We start from the raw sequence: 24,391 nt of genomic DNA, 5'->3' as shown, positions 1-24,391 counted from the left end.
TAAAGGGAAAAAACAGTTATGTAAGTAAATAAATACTTTTTTTGTTGTTTGAAGAAATATGTTATAAATCACCCAGAAATCTATTTCTGGGACAAGTCCCTGTAATCAGGATTTGGTTGGAACCTGGGAACCTATACATAGGAAATCTATAGAATTCTTTTTTTTTCTTTTGCCTCTCATTTTTTAAAATCATGAATACCTAACTCAAGTTTGGTTCTTTTTAATACTTGACAGTGCTGTATTTTTCTGTATTTCTCAGATTCTCACACACCCCTGAGATAGATTTGGAAGGCATTCTTCTCAGACTTTGGGGAACACAGTGCCTCAGTCAAGGTGGCTGAAGGACCTGGCTCACATTCTGTGGAGACCAGTGATGAGTCAGGGATAGAATCAACATTTGTGATTTTCTTTCTGCCACACCCCATATTCTTAGCTCCTTTTCAGCAATGTCTCTTCCCCCTATTAACTGTGACATTTCAGCACATAGCTAGTCTAGGACACAGCAGTTCTTCATTTCTTCACTTTGCCCTAAAAGCTCAGTCTTTATATTAGTCTTTCACTTATTCCCTTCAAACAGTCGTTCAACTGGCAAATATTTCGATTTGATTGTTATAATGTGTGCACACTTGTCTTTTTTCTACTAAACCCTAAACACTCTGAGGCCTGGGCTTGCCTGGCCTGGGGATCTGGTAAATCCTCCATGTTTGCTATGCCTCACTGAATTCTTTCTGTCTGAAACCCAGAAACTAATAGGTCCACTTGAGGATAATTGAGGGACCATTGTAAACAGTTGTATTTTGAATAAGTAAATTAACAATATTTAAAACGCTGAGCAGAAGTAAAATTGCATCGAATCCTTCAAATTTCCTCCTCCCTCAAGGCTGTCCTGGAATCTTGCGATCCCGTTTTACGATCCCTCACATTCACTGACTTGTTCACATTGACCAAATCTAAGCCAAGAGATCTTACCTGACTTTTTCCTTCAGTCTAATATTTTTAATTGCCAAAACCCTCCTGGGATAGGCACTGTAGAAAAATAGACCAGACAGTAGGATCTGGGGATCTTAACAACTAGACATCTACTACACCATCATTGGAGTTACATCATCACCAACAATTGCCTTTAGCAATTAGAGATCCAAGGCATTAAGGTTTTCCTTCGACGCCTTGTTGATACTTGTGGTAGAACCCAGAAGAATTCATTTCGTATAACAAAGATGAGTCTCAAGTTTTGATTGGCCTTTGTTTTCTTTAATAGGCTTTGTAGAGTCATTTTATTTTATTTTATTTTATTTTTAAATGTTTTATTTATTTCTAGGAGAGAGAGAGAGAGAGCGTGAGCAGGGGAGGGTCAGAGAGAGAGGGAATCACAGACTGAAACAGGCTCCAGGCTCCGAGCTGGCAGTCAGCACAGAGCCCGACGCGGGGCTCGAACCCACAAACTGCGAGTACATGACCTAAGCGAAAGTCGGACGCTTAACCGACTAAGCCACCCAGGCGCCCCTGTAGAGTCATTTTAAACGAAGGGCCCTGAACTGAACTGCCACTTTCCTTTTTGTCTTGTTCAAGGGGAGTCTTAGAACAGTCTTGGAACTTGGCCCATAGGATAGAGAGGATTTTTTGATTTCAGAGCTCAGAACATTCTTACTAATTTTTGCTCAGGGAGAAATGCAGACAGACACTCACATCTTCGCCCAGCATACTTAGCTTTCACCTATAGTTCAATAAAACCAGGCAGCTAATGTTCCAAGTGAAGGGCATTTCATAAATCCAGGCAAAGGAGATTGTTTATAGCACATTCTTGGTGAATTTTCACATTCATCTTCTCAAAAGAATGTCTTCTTTGTCTTTTGAATAAAGTATGACTTGGGAAAACACCAAAAGTAGGGGAGATATTCAGATTTTGGGGAAAAATAAGTTTTCTGGCAAGTCTCATTTTTTAAGGCAGCTTTATAACCTTTAATTCACATGAACACCCACATATCTTTTCAAACCTGCTTTCTCACCACTCTGACAGTTAAAATTTTATCTCTTCACTGTTAAGATTTCTCTAGAGAGTACAGTACTGCATCATTCTGACAAACCTGAATGTGAAGAGATGAATGCTCCTCATCTCTGAAACACTTCAGGGTAAGTTGCTTTAACCAGTTTCTTGTTTTCAGAGGCTATTTTTCTGTCATCCCTTCAGATCTATCAAAGTTCATTTAATTCTTTTAACAGCCATATTTTATAAAAAGTAGAATTCTTTTCACAGTAGTACTCATAGCCCTGAGATCTGGAGCCATACCAACTACTGTCATCTCAAGGGCCATAAACACGGAGACTCAAGCAAGATCAGTGTGTGGATGGGACCCACCCACCCAGGCTCAAACTGAGAGTTACTACTCACCCTACTTTCTTCTTGCTTTCTAGAAATCCTTGTTGTGTGAGGTGCATGGATTTCCAGCAGAGCAGGACGGAACATTTTTATGTTATAGTCAGTACTCAAAATATTTTGCTGAGGGGATGTGAATGGATGTGGAGAAAAACCCAGAATACTAATTGAAAGTGAATTATTCCTATCCAGCTGAAAGCTCCCTTTGGCAGTTTGAGAACAGCTTTAAAAACAATAGTTTAGAAAATGTATCACTCAAAAAATTCAATGTGCTAAAGTAGAGAAATGGTAAATGAAATAGACTATGCTCATAGAGTAGAACAGGAGCTGATACACTACAGTCTGTGAGCCAAAGCTGGTCCCTTGCCTGTTTTGAATGGCCTGTGAGCTACAAATGCTTTCTCCAATTTTAAATGGTTGAAAAAAAATCTAAAGAATAATGTTTCTATGACATTAGAAAATTATATGAAATGCAAATTTCAATGTCAGTAATAAAGTGTTGTTTTTTTTTTTTTTACAAATAGTTTATTGTCAAATTAGTTTCCACATAACACTCAGTGCTCATCCCCACAAGTGCCCTCCTCCATGCCCATCCCTCCTCCCCCCCACATCCATCAGTCCTCAGTTTTTGTCAGCATTCAAGAGTCTCTCATGGTTTGCCTCTCTCCCTTTCCCCCACCATTTCCCTCCTTCTTCTCCCCCTTGTTCCTCCAGTCAGTAATAAAGTTTTATTGGAACACAGTCAGTCTACTTGTTGACATATTGTTTCTGACTGCTTTTGTGCTGTAGCAGAGTTGACCACTTTCTGGGGGAATAGTTGTGATGAAGACTGGATGGCTGTCAAAGCCTAAAATATTTTTCTATCTACTTTTGACAGTTTTCTGACCACTGGGCTAGAGTATTATATGACAGTTAGAGTGATCCTAGTTAAAAATATTTAATTATAAGATAAATGCTTTTGGTAAAATATTTAGTAAAACGATTGTAATGCACTGTACATACAAGACAGTCCCAAATGTTTACTTTCTTTGCCTGCTTGCGTCTTTCCCCTGGTGGAAATGGAAACTCCAAGAAAATAAATAGAAACTGGCATTTATTAATTAATTAGTTTATTTGCAGTTTCTAGAACAATGCGTGGCATACAGTAGATACTCAAAAAACAAATAAAGTCAGTCAAAGACTGATGAATTGTGCGATTCCATAATGTATACGTGTAATAATAATTACAGTGAAAGTTTTCTGGGATGTGCATATATGTTAGGCATCAGGTTGAGGCTTTAAATGCATGAGTCCATTTAATCCTAAAAGGCAGTTTTAGAAGGTGTGTTATGCCCGCCCCCCCCCCCCCCCCAATTTTACAGAGGATGAAAGCAAAGTTTGAGAGATTGCTTAACTTGTCTAATGTTACAAAGTTAAGAAGTAATGTGACCGGAATTCAAAAGATCTGTTTGGTTCCAGAGTCTAGGCTCTAATCATAAGCTATACTTCTTAAATTTCTAAAAACAATTTCCATTTTTTAGGTGAGAAAGAAAGGGATGGAGAAAATACCAGAGGTCAGTATATAAATAATAGAACCAATTACTGGGACAGAAGATTATAGATGATTTTTGTTTTCTTAGCCTTATATTTTAATGTTTTCCCCCATTTTCTAAAATGAGTAGATTTGCTTTTAATTGCTTTAAAAATAAGAAACAAATGTATCTAAGGGAAAGGAAAACAGCCCGGAAGGTTAACTGTTCCAATTGTTTATGCAGATAATTTCCATGTTTCTCTGCGGGCCTCCTGTGACTTGCTGAGGAAACTGCTGGCCTGTCTGTCTCCTGTATTGGTTTGTGTTGTTGAGCCTCAGTATTAGGTTTCAACTCCCTTTGAGCACTTCCTAGCCCTGAAAATCTAAAGTGCTATCTGTGTATAACTTTAGTCTAAAGACACTGATGGCTAGAACTTCTTGGTGTTTATCTTTAGAAGTCTGAAGTACACGCATCTTTGAAAGCCATGTTGTGTCTTCTACTCATATTTGATTACACTGGTCTCTACATGTCTCCCACTGCACGATGGACTGCTCTTACGTGGAATTTATTATTATGATTTATCACACTGGTGTAGTATTTGGAGTGCACTCATTGAAAATTGTAGTTATTTTCTATCTAAGAAGACGGTTGGGTCCCAGCAGCCCCCAAATCATTTAGAAAAGTTGAAGGAAATAGAAAGGGGAGATCGATGTTACAAATGAAGTTCTTTAGCTTGGATCTTTGTTCTTTCTCTACTTTTTAAAAATTGTGTGTCAGTGACTGTGACATAATTTCCAAAATCTAAAGGACTTCATGCATACCCAGGTCTAAGTGGTAAGGTTAAACAGAGGAAGATGTCTTTTTTGAACAAGATTGGAATGCAGGTTTATCAGAATGATTAAGTGAATGCTACTAGCATTACTGAAGTCACTGTAATAGCAAACTTAACTAAGAGACAAAGAACTCTACTCTTATGTCAAATAGACACAAGAACTCTACAAGAAGGCAAATGAGCAAGATGGTAAAATAAGTGCCTTTAACAAAAAGGAATACAGTTATAGATTGAGTATCTCTCAGGTTATGTGACAGGGCTTTTTAAAAATTCCTGTGATGTATCTTAGACATTCCAGTCATAATTTCAGAGGCTTCTCTTGTCCAGGCCTGTTAACAATGAGTTAAGTGGGCTTTTCCAGATCTTTATGTCTTATTTTTCCCCCCAAGAGCATCATTCTGATTTTTAAGTTGTAAGCAAAGACACTTAACATCATCTCTCAGTGACTTTATTTGGCAGAAATGGGGGCTTAAAAGTGATGTTATTGGTTTTAAGCTTGAAGTGTCATTTAATGGAGCCCTGTGGTCTTTTCTGTTTATGATGACTTCACTCAGGCTCATCATTATTTATACAGTTTAACAGTGAAATTTCTAAACTATCAAGAGTGAGGCAAAAGCAATTAGGGTGACAGGTATTCTTTGAAAATATCATCTATGCACATGCAGTTGAAGAAATGACATTTGCTTAAATGCACTTTGTGAGGTTATGTGTGAATAAACATCAATTATGAAGAGTGCTGTTTCCATCAGAAAAGAGAAAAGTTTCCATCTTGCTCCTTTTTTGTGTCTTTGGAGAGTATAGTGATTGATGTGAACCAAACAATTTCACTTTTAAATTTGTGACTTCTAAAAATTCTTTTTCTGTGGCCTCAGAAAATCAGACAAATAGCAGCTCCACTCAGACATTGAACAGACAATGATAAATGCCAGGATTCTTTCCTTTTTCGTGGTAGCTGCTTTTAGATGTGGAATAAAACCACATTAACCAGAGGACGTTGTTATTGGTGATTAGTGGCTTATTCCTGGGTCACATCTATAAATGGTCTTGTTTCAAAAATCTTTCCTTTCATCATCCACCAAGGGCCATGAAATATCATCTAATCAAACTCCTGATTTTGGTAGGTGAGAGATTGAAGCTATGAGTGATTGAAGGCACATAGTGAATTAATATCATGCTAAAGTGTGTTTGTTTTTGGATTCTGTAGATGGCCGCCCATGCCCTGTCATTCTCTGGGACTCATCTTTATCTCCAACAAGTAACGAGACTCACTCTTCTGTTAAGCTCACCTGGGGAGCTTACCAACAGTCATTGAAACAGAAGTGCTGGCAGAATGGCCGGGTACCCAAACCTGAATGGGGTTGTACTGAAATACATCACCATGAGTGGTCCAAGCTGGCACTCTTTGATTTTTTGTTACAGGTAAGTTTATCAAATCATGCAAGTGGTTACCTAAGACTGATACTGAGTTATATAAGTCTGACGCTAAGAAATTTTCTGTACCTTGAGCTTTCATGAAGCCAGAGTTTAAGTTCTACAGGGCTATATTTGGCAAGTATATACCACATTACAAAATTTTATATTCCTTTGGGAAATATTCAGAAATGCCCCTTAGCTTTTTTATTAGTTTCCAAAGGAGTAATTCTTCAGTTCTGCAGTTCCGCAATAATCATTTAGTTTCCGGTTTATTGAGGAAACCCATGGGCAACTCTTCAAGGTGAATGGTCTTCCCCTATTTGTGAAGCGGATAAACTGATGTTTGATAAGGTTAAGGAACTCACCCATGTTCTTACAACTACTAAAAGCTGGAGCTGGGGTTCCCTGGGATCTGTTGAAAGTAAAAGTTTGTCTTCTTTCTACACTGTAGTTCCATCATTCCACATTGTGTTTCACTGGTCACTTGGTCATGTAGCTTATAGCCACCATTTCTCTTGTTTTCTTTCCAGTACTTTTTTTTTTTGCAAGTATTTAATTAAGATTGGACATTGGAGAATAATAAATATTGACCATCTACATAACTGAATGACTCAGAATGGTACAGGTTTCTTATAACTCTTATCTCCTTTTGATAAGGATCTTATTACTCTTGATCCCTTCATTCTGATTTCTGCTTTTCCCTTCCTCCATTTTAGAAAAACTGGTTGACTACTGTTACTGCATTGTTAAGTAGTATTTTGTGGAAATTTAGGACTGTCTTAGGACATTTTCAAAACATTCTCCTTTTGTTTTTATTTTTTAATTTTTAAAAAATATTTTTATTCATTTTTGAGAGAGAGAGATAGAACGCAAGTGGGGGAGGGCCAGAGAAAGAGGGAGACACAGAATCTTTAAGCAGGCTCCAGGCTCCAAGCTGTCAGCACAGAGCCCAAAGTGGGGCTCGAATCCATGAACTGTGAGATCATGACCTGAGCCAAAGTCAGATGCTTAACCAACTGAGCCACCCAAGTGCCCCTCTCCTTTTGTCCTTTTGTTAATTCCTTGTGTGTGTGTGTGTGTGTGTGTGTGTGTGTGTGTGTGTGATTTTGGGAAGGAGCTAGAAAGAGATAAAATTGTAAGAAGGAAACCAATTTAGTGCAGAGTCACAGTCTAGGGCTTAGGAACTTCTAAGAAGAGGATGATATATGGTGTCAGTTCTGCAAAGCTACCAGTGAGAACTGAGCTGGAGACCAGGCCATTTGGCAAGGAGACAGTCAAGTCACCAAAAACGGTTATTGAGTCCAGCTATGAGGCTCAGACTGGTTTTAAGCATTGTATAGACATTATCTCATTATTCCATATAATTTACACACTAACTTTATGAGATAGGCATCTTTTCTCCATTTTATAGCTGAGTAAAAGGAAACTGAAGCATAAAGAGATTATTATCAAGAACTGTGGAAAATCTGAGATCTTACCTTTCTTGAAAGCTAACAAATTAGCCAGCCACCTGTTCATAAATGCTAGCAGATGACAAAAGACTCCTGGGTAAGAGACAGACAAATGGCTTCATTACTCATGGTACAGAAAGTGATATGAGCTTCATGTTCCTTTTCCCCTCAAGGGCCATTGGGGTGGCCCTGGTGAATGCTGCACAGAGTGGGTTTGGCTCACTACAGAGGAACAAGAAGCTTAGGAAACCCCCAATATTATATGAGACTGCTAGCAAATCCGCCCAACATTTCTCTGGAAGGAGACATTATCTTGGTCAGGAGACAAATCAGATCTGCTTTCCACATCAGAGGGAGATACTTTTTGTGTCTTGCAAGGCTATTTGCTCTATTAACATCCTTGAAGAGACAGTGCAGAGCAAAATCTGATGTAAAATTGCAGAAGATTGCATTAGAGAATTGTTTCTCAGCAGTTACCTAAAACTTGCTTGGTATTATATAGGTAGTAAGTTCCCAAATAGAGGTGTCAGCAGGTTCGGCTAGATTCTATATACTTAACCATTACTGTATGACAACTACTAGGTTATTCTTGGATTAACTAAGGGAGTTGATATAATAAAATGTATTAGCAATAAAATGAAGAATAAGTGAAGACTTTTAGGGCTAAGTAGGTAAAGGTACTTATGATGAGGCCAAGTGTTTGGGGAGTGGTCAATATAGATGTTGAAGTTCGTGAGTGTGATGACTAAGGGCAGGATGGAGAGGAAATCCATGAACTTGGAAGTGAAGTCTATGAGAAAGAAATGACCTTACGGTTTGTAACTGAGTCACATTAAGAGCTAACTTTCACTGAATAAAGCGCAAACCCTTTATTTTATTTTTAATTTTTTAATGTTTTATTTATTTTTGCGAGAGTGACAGAGACAGCATGAGCAGAGGAGGGTCAGAGAGAGAGGGAGACACAGAATCCGAAAACAGGCTCCGGGTTCTGAGCTGTCAATACAGAGCCCGATGTGGGGCTCAAACCCACAAACTGTGAGATCATGACCTGAGCCGAAGTCGGACGTACGCTCAACCAACTAAGCCACCCAGGTGCCCCAAGGGCAAACTCTTTAGAAGTTGTTTCTAAAGACACTTGTTTTAATTCTGGAATCTTCAACTAAATCTCAACCTACCTTGTGACTTTGTCATTCTCCTTTCTATCAAGGGAAACTACAACTATTGTTCAACGAATAATGATGTGCTTATGTAATATGTACTGTATATTATACTGTAGGAAACTGACACAAGTGTAGCAAAGTAGTAAAGATGGTTTATCCCTCCTGCCTAATCCTTGATTTTTTTTAATCACTTAGGAAAGAATAGTGCATGAAATAACAATAAATACATATAAGAATGGCTGGGTGAAATAATATAAAATTTCTTACTGTTATAAGGTTAAGCAAGGGAGAGCATTTTGCCATAAAATAGTAAAGAAGGGAGAGTTTGAGTAAGATTGCAGGGTATAAATGATAAAGAGATAGACATGGGGTTGGTAATGTTCATAGGATATTTAGGGCATCCTAAGTGTACCATTTGTCTGAAACAGAGTCATTTAGAGAAGTAGTGATGCTCCCTGCCTATAAGAGATATCATAGATCATGGAGATAGAGAGCTTTTTTCACAAGAGGTGTGTTCACATTGTCATGCTCTTTTCATTACCTTGATGGAGTGAGGATGAATTCCAGCTGAGCCATAGCCTCCTGAGTGTGTCAGCAGCTTCTATCATCATGTCCATGGTCTGTGGTCTTTAGGATAAATCTAGACACATCACTATGATATGTTTTCAACAAAGATAAGTATTTTAAATCCTTAAGCTAATACTATTAATAATCTAACAATTATATAAAACTTTCTATGTGCTTGGCACTGTTCTAAGCATTCTATTCTAAGCACTAAGATATTAACTTATTTAAGCCTCATAACAATTCTATGAAGTAGATATTATTATTATTATTCATATTTTAGAATTGAGGAAATCAAGACAAAGAGAAAGTAAGTAATTTGGTTAGGGCCACATCTCTGGTATCCAATAGAATTTGGAGTCCAATTCATGAGTTCTGGCTTAAGAGGCAAACTTCTAAGCAATGATTCCTTCCATTCATTTTATAGGTTAATGGCACCACCATCTTGCATTTTTGTAATCCAAGAATTTGGGAGTCATTTATATGCCTTGTGACACTTATGCTCACATGCATACAGTGACCAAATCCTTGAGATCACACCAGTCCATCTTCTGTTAGGTATGGCTTGTGCTCCTATCCTAGTTCAGGCTTTGCCAATTATTACCTGCATGACTCCCTCCAGTCCACTCAAACTGGATGAGGCAAGATCACATTTGGCTTGAGATATTGGGCATCGGGCTGCTGCCACTACTGCAGAAACTGATTCTGTTGGCAGGTCAGTTCTATTAGTAGTCTACCTCCTCGCTCCTGCTGCCTGGGGGAGGTGGAGGGAGTGTCCTTCACATTCTTGATAATCCACAAGGCTGTGATCTCTGCAAGACTTTACTGGAACCCGTTCAAGGTATGACACCAAGATTGGAGTTTCCAATTTTGGCTTTGGCTGAAGCACTGAATCTTGAAAGTCAGAAGGTAATCCGGCTGTTAAGAGTTAATTTGGTTAGTATCTAAAAGAGTATATCAAATTATGCATATGAGGATGGCATCTGTGAGAATCAACTTACATTTTTTTATCATCCAATATTTACTTACTTCCCACAGTGCGCAGACAAGAGGCTAATTTCCTATAGTTGCTGTAGCATTTTATTGTTTTACCCATAAGGTACGAGAGTGTCTATTTCTTTCTCTTTTGCCAACCTTGGGAAGGGGAAAACTGAATAATATTTTTACTGATTTAATGGAGGGTAACAGGGTCTTTGCTATATTTTTAGTTCTTTCATTATAAGTGAGATTAAGGATACCATATTTTAAAATATTAATTATTTACAGTTCTTTTTTTTGTGAGTTGCCTGTTTAAATTATTGCCCTTTTTATTGCATTCCATAGCTTTTCCTTATTGATTTATAAAGACATTTTGTATATCACAAAAATTAACCTTTATCCATGCCTATATGTCTCAAATATTTTTTTTTTACTTTGTTGTTTTTCATTTGACTTCACTCATAGTAGATACCACTCCAGAGAAATTTTACATTTTTTAATAATTATTTCTTTAAAAAATATTTTTATGTTTGTTTTTGAGAGAGAGAGTGAAAAAGAGTGCGAGCAGGGAAGGGAAAGAGAGAGAGGGAGACACAGAGTTTGAAGCAGGCTCCAGGCTCTGAACTCTGAACTGTCAGCACAGAGCCTGACATGGGGCTTGAACCAATGAACTGCGAAATCATGACCTGAGCCGAAGTTGGGCACTTAACCTACTGAGCCACCCAGGCACACTTAATAATATTATACCTTAATTGATCTTTTTTACTTCCTGTATTTAGCATCAGACATTGTTTACAGAGAGGTGTTTATTGAAAATGTTTGCTAAAAATAAAAAAAAGTGCTGAATAAATGAATACACATAGGCTATTTTTCATGAGTACCATAATAGTTATCTTTTCTACAATAATCCTTCTCATCAATTACACTTGCAATGTCTACTTTAAAGTCGAATATATGCCTCATTTAAATGGTGGTTGGGAATGTGTTGGGAATGTATTGGATGGATTTTGTTAACAATCCTAGGAAAGTTCTGCCTGAAGCAAATGAAAATCACTTTTTCTATGAGGCTATAGCAAGGCAAGAGAGTACAGAACGGAGTTGTTAATTTTCTGTACACAACATCCTTTTTGTTTTACCCAATCAACAAATCTACATTAATAAAGGCCATGCCATTTTACTGGGCCTGTAAAATGTGACGGAGGCACAAGTAACCTTTTATTCTTGAAGCGTGGGGGTATGAACTACATAGACAAAAATTTACCTCTGTTGGGATGACAAAGGGTAGTATTCGAAAGAACATTTGAATTTTTAAGATTGGGAAATTTCTATCAAAAGTTCATAGAAAATAACAGGAAAATACTTAGGATATGGAAAACTTGCTTTTTGAGCTCAGAGATAGTCTGTATAATGCTTAGGAGTTGAGATTATGGAGCCAGACTTGTAAATTTCAATCCTAATTACCAATACAAATTTCTTAACATTGAGAAGTTAATCTGTCATTGCCTTGGTATTCTCAGGAATAATTATATTATTTATATAAAGGGCCATTGAGAGAATTCGATACTTTTACACATATGAAGGGTTTAGAATAATGCTTGATACATAATGGGTTCATTACATATTAAGAAATTGATCCTCCAGAAATAATAGTAGAGGTCAATACCAATGTAAGAATTAAAGTATTTTATCATTATTTTTATTCATTAAATTATAAGCATTCCCAAATCATTAAATTTTTTCTACTCTTATGGACTTTCATGCTTATATTATAGATCTTAGCCTATTATGTTTTAATTATTTTTGACTAGTTCATCTTTCCTTATTTAAATTTTTTAATGTTTTATTTATTTCTGTGAGAGAGAGAGAGTGTGTGTGAGCAAGGGAGGGTCAGAGAGAGAGAGAGAGACACAGAATCTGAAGCAGGCTCCAGGCTCTGAGCTAGCTATCAGCACAGAGCCCGACGCGGGGCTCGAATCCACAGACTGTGAGATCATGACCTGAAGTTGGACGCTTAACCGACTGAACCACCCAGACGCCCCATAGTCCTTTTTTTTTAATAAGCTGTAAATTTCTCAAGAGCAAGTCCTTGTCTTATCCAACTCTGTAACCTTCCAATTAATGGCAGAGTATCTGAAAATGTCACACTCAGGAAGTTATTTTTTTGATCAAAGGAAACTACTTACTTTTATTAAAATATTAAACCAAAAGTGTCAAAGATGTTAAAAGTGAAAGAAATAGAAGTGTAATTGTAATAAAGAAATAAAGTCCATTAAGAGAAGAGAGAGAATTAGAAGTTTAGAAAATAAAAATCAAATGAATAGAAAATATTTAATATTTTTACTATTTAATGAAGTTCTTCCTGTACTTATATTTTCTAAGAATAACTGTTTATTTGATGAAAAATTAAGGAGTGTTTAGACAGAGGAGGACTAACCGAGATGTGTTTGGGGAGATGATTGCTTCCACCTTCAATGAAGTAAGTTACACATATTTCTTTGCACTTGGGTCCTTTTCTGGGCCCTTTCTTTTTTGGGCCCTTTTTTGTTCCAGACAATTGGCAGGCTTATTGCTGGTGATCAGATGGTTGAGACAGTGTCCCTGACCTCAATAGTATAGACAGATCATCATAACAAAATGTATTAGGCATCATAATTGAGTTAAGTTTAACATTTTTTAGAAATAAATAAGATGCTATCACATCTTATAGATTAGTAGAGAATGTGGACAAAAAACGTGACATTTAATCTAGAAACAAAATCTTGCAGAAATCAGGTGAGTTAGGAGATAGGAAGAGAGTTTCAGAGAGGGATTCTAACAAAAAGCTAAAACTGTGAAAAAGTTCAGAGCGGGAAAAATTATGCTTATGGAAACTTCCTGTTCCAGTAGGTAGTTTTCTCCCAGGTGGCTGTGAGTAATAAAGTTACATTCACAAGTTCAACAAGCAACAACAGTATGAACTGGTAGGTCTTATCTGCTCCCCCCCAACCCTGACTCACCAAGTTGTCTTTTATCAGTTAACTTTCCTACCTCTTACCTGGCTTCTAATGATGTAGTTCCTGTATGTAATACATTGGCTTAACAGATGTTAATCTTTGATACATTGCCTTCCACTCTTTCTTTATGCATCATTTTTTTTCACTTACTGATGTGATAATAGTAAAAGTAAAAATTCCAACCAACTATCATCTATACAAGAGAAATGTAAGTTCTCACTAAAAGACTATTTGTTTCTGTAGGAATATCCAAATGCTAGGCAAAGAAGATTCCAACTGTAGCCTCCATGATAGACTATGAGGGTCTTCCAAGCATCCCCTCCTCCCCTCCTTTTATCCCTACTACTCAGCGATCAAGGCTCTTGCCTCTGACTTTCAGAGATCACTCACAGACAGGTGTTCAGACAACAAGAGACATACCAATCCAGGGTCTTGGACACTGGGATTTCTAAGTTTGGGTAGTTCTATTGTTTTTGCATACTGCCAAAGTAAAGAGCCTTTAGCCTTGTATTTATTGATAAGTATAAGCAAGCAATTAATATAGCTTTTTGTTCATTTGCTAGCAAACAATGAGAGAGGATGTAAGTCAGATACTGTCTTGTCTTCAAGTAGTGATAAAAGTCTGGTATTAGCTTTGACCACACTGGTTGGCATGCTGAATTGACAGGGACCTAGGGAACAAAGATGGCCAAACACCAAAGGGTTTAGAAAATATATGTTACTGCTTTTTGTTCTTTGTTGAAAAAATCTTGACAATTTCTTTTTGTGATGAGAATCACAGTTGTTCACTTGATTACAGAGAATATCTTTCTAAGGTAAAGGATGTGGGGGTGTGTTATTCTACACATTAAAAATGACCAACTCTAAACTTTGAAGGTGTAGGTGTGCTAAGAACTGAAACATGGTTTCTAGAGAATTTTAATTGTATAAAGCTAAGTATGCTTGTTGTTATAAATGAAAGTCAAATGTCTGACTTTGACATAGGTTCTACTATATACCTGTTTATGCTTTGTCACTAGGAGAAATTATTTTCAGTATTATTGATGCTATAATAACAGCATCATTTTATTTGATGCTTTATTTGATCACGGGGATCATTTTATTTACAGAGGCGTCGGAAGACTCATCAAATTATTCTGTGACATTATAGTTTTATTCTTCCAAGTACTGCTTACCATACATGTGCAAATTGGGCAGAAAAGCTGGTATTTACTGAACACCTATAACGTCTATATTGCTTTACATATTCAGATACATAGAGACAGGTAAAGTGATGTAAAAGAAGCATACAGATTTGTTTCTGTAGCAAAGACCATAGAGATTTTTGTAGAGAAAAGGATATAGATGAGATGGGTAAACCATGCCAAGAAAGTATTTTTATTAAGGAAGGGTTTGGGCTATGTTAATAGTTTAAGGAGGTTTGACTTATATATTTTTATTTAATTATTTTATTATACAACTTTTGACGAGTTTTAAATAAGTCATCACAATTGGAGAGAGCACAAAGAACATCATTTTATGCAAATATAGCTAAAGAATGCTTCACTTTAAGTAGCAAATGGTCATTTCAGCTTCTCAAATTTGATGTCCAGAAGCAAATGTGTCACCTCATGCCCTGACAATTGGCTCTCTTGACTTACCTGTTTCTATTCATAATATTAGTATTTTTAAAATCATCCAGGTCAGAAATCTTTGAGTCATTTTTGAGTCATCTTTTGCTTTGTGCCTCATATTTGAGTAGCAGTAAACTTTGACAGTCCTCAAAATCACTCCAATTATGGTTTCCTTTTTATCTCTATTAATGCTTTCTAATCAGACTCTATCAACAGAGGTCCAGATGTTGTAAGAGACTTCTAGCTGATGTCCTTCTCTCCATCTTCCCCAACTGCGATTTGCTGTGCAAACCATTGCCGAGTTTATTTTTCTTACTTTCCTTTTAATTGTATTAATTGCTTCCAGAAAAAAATCTCAGAAGACTTCCATGGGATTGGAAAACAAATTTTAAATGCTTCGTTGCCTTAGTGGAGAAATGAAAAGATACACACAAAAAAATGAACCCTCAGGTACCTGTCATCCAAATTCAACAATTAATCAACTCATAATCAGGCTTGTTTTATCTGTATCCCAGTCTACTTCCCATGCCCACATTAATTTGGAACAAATCCCAGACATAATATTCTTTCATCTGTAAATATTTCAGTATGTATCACTAGAAAATAAAACACACCCAAAAGAAAAATTAGCAATAATGCCAGTCACATATCCAGTCAGTGTTCAAGTTTTTGTCTTATAAGTGTTTTATTTATTTATTTGTTTGTTTGCTTATGTATTTATTATTTCAGGTTGTTTATTTGAATCAGGATTCAAATAAAGCTTATACTTTGTGCTCGGTTGATATGTCTTTTAATCTATAGATTTCACCCCCACTTCTTCTTTCCCTTCCCGTTAGTCTATTGAAGAAAGCATATGTCTTGTTTTCTACAAGTTGCAGAACCTGGAGTTTTCTGGTTACACTTGTGGTGTCCTTATTTGTCCCCCGTCACCTGTATCCCATATACATTGGTGTGGAGTTTACAAACTTGTTGAAGTTTAGATTTCACTTATTTTCTCAAGACTTCTTCATAGATAGTGACATATTCTACTGGGAGAGATAATGTCTGGTTGGTCTTTCTTTTTTGCAACAGTAGAGCTATTGATGCTCAATGTTGATCCATCAATCCACTAGGCATTGAGAAACAGATATTCTAATTCTCTCATCACTTCTTCCTTTATTAGTTGAATACTTCTCTAAGGAGTAATTTCTCTTCATATCTTATCTAGTTATAGTTGGTATAGTTAACATAATACCTGGTTGTCTAGTGGTACAATTTATATAGAAAAATATTAACATCGCTTTTAAGAAACACCATGACCTGGGATACCTGGGTATCTCTGTCAGTTGAGCATCTGACTCTTGATTCTGGCTCAGGTCACGATTCACAGTTTGTGGGTTCTGGCCCCACATTGTGCTCTGCACTGACAGTGCAGAGCCTGATTGGGATTCTCTCTCCCTCTCTGTCTTTCTGCCTCTCTCTCTCAAAATCAATAAGTAAACTTAAAAAGAATAATAATTAGAAAAAGAAACACCATGACTTGACCTCCTAATTTCCTTTCCATTCTTATCTGCCTGTAGTTAGCAAACACATAAAGAGGTATATGGTTGTTAACTGCAGGGTTGTGTGTGTGTGCATCTTTGTTATAGTTTGGTTTATTTACTGTCTATTGGACCCCCCTCCCCAATACTTTACTCACCACTGTGCCAATGCTTCTGTTCTGTTAGCTAATATGCAGCCTGTCTGTCAAACCAATCAAATCCCTTCTCTGCAAAGTCTTCTGGAACTAACTCAATAGTATTAAGCTCCCTCTTTCCTCTGAATGTCTAGTATCATTGTAAAAAATTTCCACAAGTTTTTAGTATATTAAATTCACAGGGCAACAACATCAAATAGTATTGATGTAAAACAGAAGTAAAACAATAGAATGATGTAAAGCTGGCTTCAAATGCGAACTTCTTCAATGGTCAGCTCTGTAATCTTGGGCACGTTTATAATCTGTGAGTTTTTGCTTTCTTTATTACTTAAATGGAGAATGACTTTACTTTAGTTGGAGACTGATGTGAAACGAAATGCTTATCACATAAAATGCTTATCATAGCACCTGCCTGCCTATGGTCTGAATGTTCGTGTCTCACCAAAATTCATACATTGAATCTTAGCCCCTATGGTGATGATATTAGAAGGTGGGGCCTTTGGAAGGTGATTAGGCCATGAGGACAGAGCCCTGTGAGTGGGATTAGTACCCTTGGAAAAGAGTCTTGACAGAACTCCCTAGTTCTTCTACCAGGTGAGGACAGAGTGAGGCTGCAATCGGGAAGAGGACCTTTACCCAAAACAGACGATGTTGGCACCCTGTTATCGCACTTCTAGCCATTAGAGCTGTGAGAAATGAGTGTTTATGAAGTACCCAGACTGTGGTATTTTGGTGAGGCAGTGCACATGGACTAATGCACTGGTAGATAGCAAGTCCTCAATAGATCAGCATGAATATCATCTAGAATCCCCCAGTTTATAAGAATTTGAATGTATATATGTACACATAGCTATGATTTCCTGAATCTCCAAATACTGCAAGTCTTTAGTAGTAGGACTCATGTAGGTTTTTCCATGAATTTTCTGCAATCAAGAGCTGCTCATTATAGCATTTGATGCTGTAGGAAATCACGAGATCATATAAAGTTGTTTCCATGGATCTGTCACTCAGGCTGTCCTTTTTGCACTGGTGGGGGAACTTCAGAGAAAACCTCCTTACATGTTTGGTAACTGAAAGGTTCTCAGCCCACAGAACCTGGGAAGCTGATTTGGTTTATATTCTGAGATTCTGTTCCTCAGTGTCTCCATTCCGTTTGTTGAGACTTTGAAAACAAAACAAAAACACCTCTGAGAACAAAGACTAACATAACAAATACAATGTTTCCACATTGTAGGATTATCCTGGCAACATTTTTCTTTTGCATATTTACTTTTATAATTTTATAATATTACTTTAGAAATGTAAATGCATTAAAATGACTTAAAGTCCCCTTCCTGTACTCTTTCCATACAGATGATCACTGTCATGGACTAGTATGCATTTTTTCAGCCAATTAAAAAATAATTTTATGTGCATAATAAGTAGATATTTGTGTGTTTTTAAAAACTTAGATACTTTAAATGCAGTTGACCACATATTACTCCTATACTTTTAAAAATTAGAGAGAAGCAGGGTTTAGGCTATGGTTTTATAATGCCAGTAAAAGATATGTTGTGGGAGGTGAATATTAGGAATGCTCTATTCCCGAGAACATCGATCTACAGGTCAAAAGCCAAGAAATATTCCCTGATTGAAACAGCATCTTAATGTAGCAAATACCTTACAGCATTTATTTATTGCTTTTGACCACTTTAGCATCATATGAAAGGCTTTCTTGGCTTCGAAGGTGTTTTATTTAAATAGTTTGCTTTATAATCATTTGTTCTTTTTCCTGTTTGCATAGCGTAGTGCTTTTAATTTTACTTTATAAACAAAAACCAGGGATTATAAGTATACAAGATACTGCTTATGAGAGTCAATTCAATTCAATTCAACAAACTTGAACTGAGGAATTTCTGTGTTCTGTCTAGACAATTCCTAATCAATCTGTGAGGCTCAGTCATCATTTGAGATTTTGAAACTTGGCTTTGAATCTGACACAATGTCATTTCTATGCCTGGGAACTATTGTACTCTTGTTTCTCAGTGTAATTCCTTTCCAGATGTCCTCTTGGTTAATCCACACAGCCAATTCCCCTTTGACTATTCATGGAATACATCCCGTTTACACATGCCGATTCTGTCAGAATCCTGTCTTCCAAAGACAGTCTGATAAAAGTCTTCAGAAGTCTGTGAAATCCACCCCCCTCACTGAAGAAACTGACTTGCTAGATTGTACCTGCCCCTTTAGCAGTTAGGCCTCAGAACCTTGGAGAGATTATGAAACCAAAAGTAGAATTGTATTGGCCTGTACTTCAAAAGGCAAATAGTTTCACTTTTTATGACTTTTAAGTGGAATGTACACCTGCCGCTAAAAATTTTCTACAGCAATATGACAGGATTGAGAAAGTAAACTCAAAGCCACTGGCCTGTTAGTCTCTGTTTTGGGCTTTGACATCATCGCTCTAGTGCAGATCTGACTTTCAGAAACTCCATTCTCTTACTTCACAGCGTATAAACTATTAGGTTTTTCATAAAGACAACTTTGAAGAGAAACAGTTGTCTAGCCATGCGGACCCTGGTTTATCGCGGAATCATGGCTTATTAGCTACCTGGCCTTTATGACAAGAATGCATTTGTCTGGATCCTGGTCCACTTCCTGTTAAGACTTCTCTGTTTCAAAGCCCATCTCTTGTTAAGGATCGTATAGGTTCCTCAGATGTCTGCTTCCAACTTAAAAGCTTTTAGAATTTTATATATTCTTTCTGCCTACTGTCAAGCATTTATTCTTGGAGATTTCTGGCATTGATTATACTAAAGCCTAATTTGCATAAAATGTGGACTAGGAAATTGGTCCTTTGCTCTTTTATCAGTCTGAATCAAAGGGGAGAATGTCTGATCAAATAAGTTATATTCATAAACTTCATATTGCTAAGTGACATCCAACTGGGCATTCCAGGGTCAATTCTAATTTAATTATTAACCCAAAGGACAGTACATGTTATTTAATTATATGCCAGTTTTGCTTATTTCAACCCTTGCCATGGAATTTATAGACTGTGCTGAAATTGATTAGTGCATAGTTACTATGTCTCAATCCTAAGTCTTGTATACATAGAGATCAGAGATTTGAGGAAGACTGTGTGATTCCGTAACAACCTTTCAATATTCAAAGATTGTTTGATGTATCATTTGAGCTAGCTTTGGGATTGGTTTCCCCACTAATCCTATGTCATTGAACCCCACACATTTTGAAAGCGACCTTAACTGCTGTGTTCCAGGAAAATACGAGATCTAAGCATCAGACCTGCATAAATCCACTAGGAAGCAGATAAGAAAACTGTGGAAAACTCAGTATAAATTGTAATTTCATAGGAACATTTGAGAGGGCAGACAGATAATCATCTGGCTCAATGTATTTTTTGATGTAATTATTTTTAAAAGATTTATTTCAAAATCAATTTTGCCCAGGGGTGCCTAGGTGGCTTACTCAGTTGTGGCTGACTCCTGATTTCAGTTTAGGTCATGATCTCACAGTCCTTGAGTTTGAGCCCCACATCGAGCCCCACATCAGTGCAGAAACTGCTTGGGATTCTCTCTGCCTCTCCTTTGCTTGTGCGTGCTCTCTCTGTCTCTTTGTCTCTCAAAATAAATAAATAAACATGAAAAAAATGATTTTGCCCAATGAAATAAATTCAAAGAGGGTTAAGTGAGAGCTGGTGCATAAAGACGTAATTAGTTCCATGCCCTTAGCAACCTTATTCAAGTTTTTGTTTGTGGACATAAATAACTAAGAGATAAATGGAACTTAAAAATATTATCATCAGATGGGATTGTTTAGAGCAATGGCTTTTCTTGTGTCTATTTCAAGGGGTTCACGAGATCAACACTATTTCCATAATGTTGAGACCATTTTTTGCTTTTTTCATTATGTTGATATCTGCAGTAGTGGGTGAATCTGTTGGTGCCTCAGCATGAATCAAAGCTGGCACCAAATTTTACCAACAGCTGTCCTACTCTTCACTGCCTCTGTGCTCACATGAAAAAGTACAGGAAAAAATGCCTGATTCACTTAAGAATGTCCTTGATGAGGCAACAAAACTATTGATTTTCTTAAATCTCTACTGTAAATATACATCTTTTAAAAATTCTGTGTGACAACATGGGAAGAATGCCTAAGGAACTTGTAATGCCTCCCACAGTGCAATGTTTGTCTTGAAGAAAACTGCTTATGCAATTGTTTGAATTGTGAGCTGAACTAGCTGCTTTCTTCATTAAACATCATTTTAACTTGATGAAACAATTCCATTTCTCTTATTTATTTTGTTGGAAAGTAAAGCAATTTCTTTTTTAAAAAATTTTTTCATGTCTCTATTTTATTTTGAGAGACAGAGACAGAGAGTGAGAGGGGGAAGGGCAGAGAGAGAGGGAGACACAGGATCCGAAGGAGGCTCCAGGCTCTGAGCTGTCTGCACAGAGCCTGATGTGGGGCTCAAACCCACAAACCATGAGGTCATGAACTGAGCCAAAGTCGGACGCTTAACTGACTGAGCCACCCAGGTACCCCGGAAAGTATAACAATTTCTTTAAAAAGAGTTTAACATTTGGTGGATGTATCAGTGTTATTTTTATTTTTAATTTTTTCCCCAAATTATTTATTGAGTTATGATTTTTTAAAACTTTGATTTAAATTCTAGTTAGTTAACATATAGTGTAATATCGGTTTCATGAGCAGAATTTAGTGATTTATTTCTTACATATAACACCCATCACAAGTGCCCCCCAGTGTTATTTTTAAATGAATTAATACATAAGTAGTTCATTTTTTTAGGTCTAATTTCTATATGGTAAATAGACCACATAAATTAATCCTTTTTGGTGTCCTCAATAACTGTGTGTGTCAAAGGTTCTTAAAGTTTGAGAAGCATGGCCTAGGGTCATTTTCTGAAATAAACTTCCCTTTGTATAGTAGCTTATAACTTCATGAGTATTACAACTCTGTGATTCTAAGATTCTGTGATTTTGATTTCATGATTCTGAACTTTTCACAAGAAAATGGATAGAGGAAAACATGGAGGTCTGGTCTAAGGAGAGGTCTTTTGGTAGTTAGCTATCTGCATTAGATAGGTTTCAGTAGGTGAGCTGACTGAAGCTGGCAATCATTCCTTCATTTTTTCAACAATTATTGAGCATGTGCACTGTGCAAGATGTGATGTTGATTGATGTGGAAGATACACAGTGAATCATACTTAGAAGCATCAGATTGTAATCTCCATGAAAACAGAAACTTGTCTTTTCTACCTTGGGTGGCAGTGTGATGACTCAGGCAGAAGTTGGTAGAAATTCACATCATATGCTAGTGGTGTCTCCTTGGACAAGTTACTTAGGATCTCTGAGCTTTTTTCTTAGTTGTCATGTGGGGGAAAATGATATGTATCCTTTAGGTTATTTTGATAATTAGAAACTTTATGATATAAAGTGTTTTATCAGTATCCTGGGATTTTGTATCCAAGTTGCATAAAGGGCTTTACTGTATAGCTATTTGCTAACTCAAGGAGCATAAAAGCAAATCTATCTTCAAATGGGAACTTCTATATGTAACAAGTAGCAGTAGTCTTTGCAAAAGGTTTAATTGAGGAAGCAGAATTAATTTATTTACTTTTTTCCCAACTCTTTTGAAGTATACTTGACAAACACAATTGTGTATATTTAAAGTGTACAATGTGATGATTTGACATTCGTATATATTGCAAAATATTTGCCACAATCGAGGTAATTTACACCTTTATCACTTCGCACCGTTACTTTTTGTGTGTGTATGAAAGAGAATGTTTAAGATTTACTCAGCAAATTAAGAATGTTTAAGATTTACTCAGCATATACTATAGTATTATTAGCTATAGTCTGAGCCTCAGAATGTACCCCTCTGGCAACTAAAAGCTTGTACCCTTTGACCAACATCCTTTCATCTCTCCACTTCCCAGCCCTTGGCAACCACCATACTACATTCAAGCAGTACTTATTTTTCAATAACCAGAGAATAATCCATCTGTCAGAATTAATTAGCTTTTTATAATGAGAACCAATTTCCATTGAAAGATGTGAGTTTAAATAGCTTTGGGATATGCTATATTAGATTGTGTTAATCATGGTTAAAGAAAGAGTCAGTGACACTTGTTAAGGAAGGTAAAGAAGATGATTCAGAACAATCCTTGTAGGAATAGGGACCATTGCAATGGAATTTTCCAGTGCAGGGAGAGAGATGAGGCCCCACTCTGAATGTAGCATGGGCAAGTATGAATATACATCCACGGAGCAGGATGGGGGTCAGTGGATGGTCAGTTATGAAGAGGAAACACCAGGAGTAAGAGGATTTCTGGTTTAACTGGCCTAACCAGATTCTTGCTGAAGACAGACCAGGGTAATCAGAGTCGCCCTGGGGTCTGTGGAAGATGAAGAAGCTGATAAGATTTGAGAGTGATCAGGGATCAGTGGTGGGGGGTTCTGGTTAAACTGACTTACAGGGTTTTGCTAAAACTAGATTTGATATGGAAGCACACAAGTAGGCCTAGGAGGAAGTTTCATGAGCCTGCCTAAAGTTATGTCAAGCAAAGAATCTTTGTCACTGTAATAAGAATTGTGTTATGTGGAAACTAATTTGACAATAAACTATTTGTAAAAAAAAAAAGAATTGTGTTTTCATGTAGCCATTTAGATGACCTTATTTTTGCCAATTTCCTTGTAATAAAATACTATGTTATTGGGAAACTAAAATTGATGGAAATTCCATAATAATATTAAAAGCACATACAGTCAAATCAAGCAAATAGTTTTCAGGGATGGTATTCCCTCAGATGTAAATGTACGTAATCTTGAGCTTGTTTACAACTCTATTTAATGTTAAATTGTTAAAAATGGTGTTTCATTTCCTCAAAAGAAAGTAAGTTTTAAACATTTTACTTATATCATGCTTACTTTATTCTTGTTTTATATTTCTTTGTTTAATAGAAACTCATTCATAAATCAGAACTTTATAAAATGTAAAAATTATTATTTTTCTTAGTCTGAGTGTTTATAAATCTTTACAGGAAAGTGGGTGTGCCTTTGGCAGAGGCCATTTCCAAGCAGCCCTGTTTGTGCAGGTTACAGAATGGGAAGTTTCTCTAAAAAGAGATCATTACTTGCTTGGTGATTCTCTCCAGAGTCTTTATGTGGAAGAATGATGTTTGACTTCAGGTACTTATTCTGAGGTACAATACATGGATTCTAAACACTGCTTCCATAGAAATAGATCCAGATATATTATAGCCTTAAAAATGTTTTTATGCATAAATACTGTCATTCCTTCACTTATGATTCAGTAACATGGAAGAAACAAGAGATTCTTGCATTCAGTTGGTTCATATTGATAGATGTCTTAAGTGAATTCTAGAGATTAGGTAGTATAGAGCAGTGGCTGCTATTTTACAGAGGCAAAGGTAAAAGAGAGACCATGGCCATTGTTAGATGTATGGATTGCAAACTGATTTTACTTTTCTCATTGTTCATCAACATTCTCATCGTTCTGCTAGTCGCATATATAGGCATAGTGATTTAACAGACACCTGTTGCCATGACAGCACAGAACAAAAATGAAATCTATTGTTTTATGAGGTGAGAGTTCCCAAGTGATACCAGTATAGGCTGGTGAGACCACTTTTTTTTAACGTTTATTCATTTTTTTAAATGTTTTATTTATTTCTGAGAGAGAGAGAGAGCCTGAGCAGGGGAGGGTCAGAGAGAGAGGGAGACACAGAATCGGAAGCAGGCTCCAGGCTCTGAGCTAGCTGTCAGCACAGAGCCTGACGCT

General features: G+C 36.7%; 1 protein-coding gene across 2 annotated transcripts in view; it reads left to right on the top strand.

Moving 5' to 3' along the window:
* Positions 1–24,391, top strand: part of GASK1B (golgi associated kinase 1B) — a 49,214-nt gene that overhangs the window by 11,884 nt on the left and 12,939 nt on the right. For both annotated transcript variants that reach the window (XM_077761442.1, XM_077761443.1), the window contains exon 3: positions 5,922–6,136. In XM_077761442.1, coding sequence (XP_077617568.1) covers positions 5,922–6,136 — 215 coding nt within the window. The remainder of the gene's footprint in view (positions 1–5,921; positions 6,137–24,391) is intronic.

Source organism: Crocuta crocuta, unplaced genomic scaffold (assembly GCF_008692635.1).
Source record: "Crocuta crocuta isolate KB4526 unplaced genomic scaffold, BGI_CrCroc_1.0 scaffold422, whole genome shotgun sequence".
Taxonomy (NCBI): Eukaryota; Metazoa; Chordata; class Mammalia; order Carnivora; family Hyaenidae; genus Crocuta; species Crocuta crocuta.
This window is presented reverse-complemented; position numbering and strand designations above follow the sequence as displayed.